The sequence below is a fragment of the Perkinsus marinus genome (genome assembly GCF_000006405.1).
Source record: "Perkinsus marinus ATCC 50983 genomic scaffold scf_1104296975548, whole genome shotgun sequence".
Taxonomy (NCBI): domain Eukaryota; phylum Perkinsozoa; order Perkinsida; family Perkinsidae; genus Perkinsus; species Perkinsus marinus.
The window spans coordinates 90,194-96,218 of record NW_003200744.1 but is presented as its reverse complement, the minus strand read 5'-3'; the positions used below and the strand labels follow the sequence as shown (position 1 = coordinate 96,218).

At 46.9% G+C, this 6,025-nt stretch overlaps 2 protein-coding genes across 3 annotated transcripts; both read right to left on the bottom strand.

The window, feature by feature from the left end:
- Nucleotides 1-1,645: 1,645 nt before the first annotated feature.
- Pmar_PMAR002393 (conserved hypothetical protein) lies at nucleotides 1,646-3,856 on the bottom strand (the record flags this gene model as incomplete). The annotated part of the gene is made up of 7 exons (XM_002765352.1): nucleotides 3,013-3,856; nucleotides 2,836-2,968; nucleotides 2,602-2,723; nucleotides 2,428-2,552; nucleotides 2,094-2,217; nucleotides 1,905-2,043; nucleotides 1,646-1,854 (listed from the first exon to the last, which is right to left on the bottom strand). Exons 1-7 carry the CDS (start codon nucleotides 3,154-3,156, stop codon nucleotides 1,646-1,648), a joined length of 996 nt encoding a protein of 331 aa, XP_002765398.1. The 5' UTR covers nucleotides 3,157-3,856.
- A 68-nt stretch (nucleotides 3,857-3,924) lies between these two features.
- Nucleotides 3,925-5,595, bottom strand: Pmar_PMAR002392 (RING finger protein, putative). Of its 2 annotated transcripts, none has more exons than XM_002765351.1 (6): nucleotides 5,342-5,595; nucleotides 5,173-5,289; nucleotides 4,785-4,907; nucleotides 4,650-4,738; nucleotides 4,299-4,408; nucleotides 3,925-4,058 (listed from the first exon to the last, which is right to left on the bottom strand). In XM_002765351.1, exons 1-6 carry the CDS (start codon nucleotides 5,583-5,585, stop codon nucleotides 3,986-3,988), a joined length of 756 nt encoding a protein of 251 aa, XP_002765397.1. In that variant the 5' UTR covers nucleotides 5,586-5,595; the 3' UTR covers nucleotides 3,925-3,985. The 2 variants fall into 2 exon arrangements, with proteins under 2 accessions (XP_002765397.1, XP_002765396.1); XM_002765350.1 differs by having other exon boundaries at nucleotides 5,185-5,289.
- Nucleotides 5,596-6,025: the final 430 nt, after the last annotated feature.

Here is a 6,025-nt window from a genome sequence, read left to right as displayed (position 1 = left end):
CCGCCCACGATCATGCTGTCGGCACTGTAGGGCTGACTCTGTCTGTAACATGTATCGAGGGAATATCTGACTGAGTCTTGTGACTGGATCATCGAGCATCCTCATTTCGCTATGACGTCTTCACTGTAGATCAAAGGATGAAAAGAACGCTACATGGATTTATATATCCTCTGTCCTGGTGAGGAACAAATGGCATGGGAAGAAAGTGGGCACGACGATGCTGCCGAAAGCGATCCAGGATGTAGGTCTTACTCAAAACAACATCACCCAGACAAACGCTAATGCGCTCGGGTTGCATCGTAGATACATAATAGGTGGCCTTCAGCGATTGGGGTATTCCTTGTCATGAATCCCAAGGACGAGGCTGCCGCGATAATTTACGACAGATCCAATTTAACTTTTGCTACTGGTAAGCAGCCTGTTCACCAGAGCAGGATCCATATTCCCTACTACGGCTGATAGACATTTGCATAGAAATTCCGTTACGGAATTCATGCCACGGATGGGGAGTGGCGGATCGGTGTGGTTGAAGCACAATATAGAAAATGAATACTGATGGTTGTTAATTCAGCCATCAGTTATCGTTCTACAGTCGCTTCTCTCACTCTAGGATTTCTCGTCGTCTTGAATATTCCTGTTGAGGCCTTTCAAAATGTCAGTGACTCCGGCCGGGAATAATGTCCTGCTCTACAAATACCCTCCCGAATCGTCGTGATTGTGATGAAATCGCACGATACCCAGAAGATATGCTATGGATGGTCACTAATCTTGTTGTCATGACGTTAGATAGATTCTTCGTGCGGGTTCATCGTTATTCTCACTACGAGGAATGCTGTAATGGACCATGCTCTACTAGCCCATCATTAAGGGGATACTTTTTATCATGAATCGTGAAAAGTTACAGTGATAAATGCGATCACCAACCAGCCATTTCAACTCTGAGTTATGATGTTATTCGTAAGGCGAACTGTGGAACAATTGTCAGCATTAGTTTGTTACTACAGAAAGAAACCCCAGAAATAAACCGTGTATTTGTGCTCTCATAATCATGTTATAATTAGCGTGATAGGTGAAGCAGCCAGGGACGATATCCAAATCGAGCATATTGATAGTGCTGCGTAGACGCTGAGCAGAGATAGTTCTGCACGGCAATCTCCACGAAAAACACCAATTTCGATATTTTCCGTAGTGATTCCCGTCATCCGTTGCAGAGATGAACAGAATGGCCGTAGAGAACCCGCCGTTCATCTCAGTGTAGACGGAGTCAATCCGGTATGTCACCGCTGGCAAGCTCACTTGATTCTCTTCTCCCACACTGCAAAGCAGTAGTCGCCAATGTACATCCCAGGAATTAGGACACTCACAGTGCCCAGTGTGGAAACGACTTCGACATCAGACATCGACCAATCATCGTTCAATCACCTCCACTAAGGAACCATGAATCATTCTACCAGTAGTCCGAGAGAATTGATGAACACTGACCAGATATGATGATAATGAATTGAACTGCATTTTACTGACAAAACATTGTACGCTACTGTATCAGGGGTGCTTCTCCAGATCGAGACAGCCTGGAGCCAAACCTGAGCATTTCGCTCCTAATTTCTCGAACTGGGAAACTCTCCACTGAAACAAGAACAAGTCGTCAATAGAGCATCAACATGTATGGCGTTTCATCGTGCTGCCCCCTCACCTGAGTATGTGCTTCAATAACAGGTATAAAAGCTTGCCTTCCGAGCAGCTTATATGCATTGCGGAGAATTATAGTGAGTGGCTTAGTGAAGACCGGACCTACGCCAGGCTTGTCTGCGCAAAATAGGTCCTGCCCGAGCTCGAGACCCATACCAAAATCTCCTGAAATGTGAATGAAAATGATAAGTGTCACCGCAATGAGCCAGGCTCACCCTCGTCATTGCCTATATTAGTCCATGTGAATATCTCGTCCAATTTCGAGGTGTCTCGTTCGCCTGGTGGTGCATCACGAATCTTGTCCAGGATTCCTTTGAGAGCTTTAGAACTGACTGGAAGCTCCCGATAGCCGACCTGACACATGTAAACGATAAGATCCCATCCCTCAGCATGGCTCGAACCACCTCAGTGTGTTTATCATAGGGGACCAATACACCCAAACCATTGAAGGTCGTCCCTTGTGCCCGCCTCATTCGGCTCTTCCATGCAGTGGTCGACACCTTCAACTCGGCCTTGTCGTGACATAATCTGACAATGTGGGAGAATATGCAGATGACCAACTACATGTGTTGTTTGCAATACGAAAATTTTCTACCCGAATTCGTACATAAACTAGCGAGAAAACTCCTGAGCTCAGCAGAGAAAAGCGAACATACATTCCAACACTGCACCTTGTGAGCGAAAGTGTAGCTTACTGGTGGCAGAGCATTCACTGTCAAGATGATGAGCTCATCTTACGATTCGATAGCAGCCACAATTCCATCGCCCTTCTCATGATCTCTTGCCATATCATAGACAAGGGATAACACAGAATCTGATGCAGCCCGGAACTTGCAGTCATTGGCACGCGAGGCAACCAACACCTATTAGGAGGACGATACTCGACCGAGTAGGACATCACAAGTCAACTACGCTGATTGGGGAGTCGCCAGGCTTGTCGATGTAGTATGCCCAATGGTGGCCTAGATCCTGCAGGTCTATCATGATCGTGATGACCTCTGGCGGGTCGTAGAAATACCGCCAGGCACTCTGTGCTGAAAAGATACGTCCGATCATTCACTCGACTCTATTAGGCTCACACGCAACTACAATGCGAAAGACAACTCCATAATTTCTCGGTTGGAAAATACGCCTCCCACAGCCTACACATATCAGTCACAGTCGCAACCTCCTGGAAAGGGCCCACTAGCTTCAGACCAATACTCTCGAGTGCAGCGCAAGGGTCGCTCGAGTTGAGCTTGTTACAGACCTCCCAAAGTGTAAAGAAGGAGTCGGGCACCTGAGCCGGCCCCATCACACGGTTGGTCGCCCGGTTTCGCCCACCTCGATGTGGAATTTGTTGCGAATTCTACTGATGGTGCTCTCGTATTTCCTCCCCTCCTTCTTGGGAGCCTTAGGGTTCGATTTTCCCTGCGCTTCCTCGCCTGCAGAACTGATCTCGCTGCGATGCCGCTTGGTGGCCGCCATTTGAATACAGCTTGGCTTCAACGAAGTGAACAGCCTAGCAATTCAAAATTTGGCATCACATAAACTACCAACGAAGTACGAGTGTCATTATCAGTTACGAAACTTGCATCAGTCGCTTCATGCACCACTGAATTGAACCGCTATATGAAACTTTGAATAGCAGGTCAAGTAGAGTCTCATTGAAGAAATTATTAATCTTGCCAATTCATCACCCAACTGCACTGATCAAGGTCCTCAGCCTTTCGCTACACCACCGAGCTGATCACGCCCACCGCTGATTACGCGTACGAGATGAATTTAGACCTACGTTCTTCCAAACTGAGGAAAAGCAAAAGGGGACAACCATTTTCCGGCGGTCCTCAGCAGAATGCGGAAAACTAGCAACAGCGATTACGGTTCCACTTTTCTATTGCGGACTGATTCTTCCAACGTTCGAAATTATCCCTCATCCTTGAAATTATCGATCAGCTCCATCACCTCCACATGAGACGTTTGATGCACTCAAGCGAGCCTTCGCATCTAGTACCACCTGAAGTAGGCCAGTAGAATCCCGATTGACTCCAGATGATCAATAGTAGGTGTAATATGTTACGGCTGGTACTATACTGGTAGCTCTGACCTGCGGTCGGGTAGTCTCAAGACCTGATGTACCGAATACCACGGCTAGGGGTGTATCGATAAAACCAGCGAGACCAATCCCCCTACCCCACACAGCTGAGATTATCACAACACAAGTAAGCTTGTGGAAGGGTGTATAAACGGGTTTTTGATAGTGACGATACGATAACAAAAAAGGGTTGATACCAGGAACGTGGAGAATCGATAAAACCTATGCATACAGTCCGCTGGTCCGTTCAGCTTTCCGACTGAGGCGCACCTTCTCCGCAATATCGTCGAAAGCTCTGAGGAAATAACACAATGGAGTTTCACCCGTGATATGAAAAAAACATATTTCACGACAACTGCATATCACCGCGAGTATCGCGTTTTTCACGGAGTATTACGCCACTTCGCGTGAAACGGGTGAAAGTGTACAAATGTAAATAGTATCATCAGTCCTAGCAAAAATCATCGACTTTAGTTTCTTGTGCTGATTACTGGTGACCCAATGAAAAAATAACGAGTACACCTCGTCCTCTTACTTCTTCTCAGTCTGCAGGTCATCATTACGACATAGTGGACAAGTATTGTGTCGTTCGAGCCACTCCATAATACAATGGTCGTGAAATACATGCCCACACTCTGGCATTTTCTGATAGCAAACGAAAACACATCACAAATGCTCGGAGCCTAGATATGATAACAACTCGTCACCCAGGCTCGGTAGGAGAAAATGCACATAGTAAATTGCATGTGAAAATTCTGAGGAAATTCTCATTGGCTTCTGTACACTTCTATGCGAATTCGTATGTAAACTTCTATAATCAGTGAGGAAACTTCTGGACTCAGCCGAGTACATATATTCCTCCAACACTGCGCAGCCCCTCACTTACCTTAGCCTTAGAACCCTGCTTCATCTCCTCCTGGCACATCACGCATAGCTCGTCCTCCTTCAACGTGACCATACGCAATTCGTTGCGTGCTGAACAAAGCCAAGGTGTCCGTAGTGCTCCCCGATCAACATATACCATCTCGACTTGCCGGAGGAGCCCCTTGGTCGCCTCCCACGTCAGCCATCACAGCTTGAAGATCATCCAAGTTGATACCCAGCAGGTCCAACAGTTGCTGTTGCTGCTGGTGGCCACCACCACCTGAGGCGAGCTTCCCAGCCACTCTATTTCAAGACCATGCGTACTACGTAGTGGATCAATTCAATGCGATCATAAACGTTCGATGGGGGAGTAGCTCCATCCTGCTATCAATAAGGAGCGACGAGCCGCAGAGTGTCTCGAGTGTTGGAATATATTTAGACTTTCCTCAGTTGAGCTTAGGAGGTTCCTTACTCATTACATTACTCAAAAGCCAATACAAATTTCTCAAAATATTGTCACCAACACATGTGCATATTTTCCTCACTTGCCGAAGTACTTCTAACTGCTGCTCGAACTCGGTCCTTCGCCTTCGCTTTAGATTCCTCATCAGATTCCTCCAGCGCCCGAGCAGCCCACTTGTCACACTCCGGTAAAGTGACATCTAACACGACGCCACCCAGATTCTGTACAAAAAACAGCGGAGCGATGCTTGCCTGCCTCCCCACACGTAAACTGCATGTTGAGAAAGAGTTCCAGGCCCGCTTGCCAGTACACAGCCGCGCTGAACCTCGTGTTTAGGACGGTGAAGGCTCGATGGCACACTTCGACGAAGGCCGGGTCCTTGATAGTTTCGCTGTCGTTCGCCATCTCCGATAACTCTCCTAGTGCGGAAATTATCGCACTCTTTGATGACAAATTTTTGCGGAGCTGTGCTAGACGCACATGATCAACAGACATTATGAAAACTGAGAAACCGTTGATATTGTTCCGTCTCCACTCGGGCCTAGAGAGATTTGAAACGTCAGAGTATGCATTCGATATTCACTGGTATCAAAGGCGGCTCTTCTGGCCGAGCATTCACGGGTAACCTGATAGAATGGGATATGATTCCCCTGCTCCTACTAGTACTACTAGTACTACTAGTACTACTAGTACTACTACTACTACTACTACTACTACTACTACTACTACTACTACTACTACTACTACTATTACTACTACTACGTGTCGGACGCACGGTGTAAACCGGTACGAAAGCTCCTAGGAATAAATCCTAACAGCTTTCAGATCAACATTGCGGCACGAGGCAAGCAATGAGATCAATACATCCTTTTCATGTACCCAGTAAAGGGCCTCCTAAAACACGCCTCACGATATGCATAGTACTGATACTAGCA

What these genes read in the sequence shown, in the direction of transcription:
- Pmar_PMAR002392 (XM_002765351.1), bottom strand. Translation starts at nt 5,585, where the DNA reads ATGTCTGTTGATCATGTGCGTCTAGCACAGCTCCGCAAAAATTTGTCA. An exon ending in GTTTACGTGTGGGGAGGCAG is followed by an intron (nt 5,290 to 5,341) that starts GCAAGCATCGCT and finishes GCGTCGTGTTAG; the next exon opens with ATGTCACTTTACCGGAGTGT. An exon ending in GACCTGCAGACTGAGAAGAA is followed by an intron (nt 4,059 to 4,298) that starts GTAAGAGGACGA and finishes TTATTTCCTCAG; the next exon opens with AGCTTTCGACGATATTGCGG.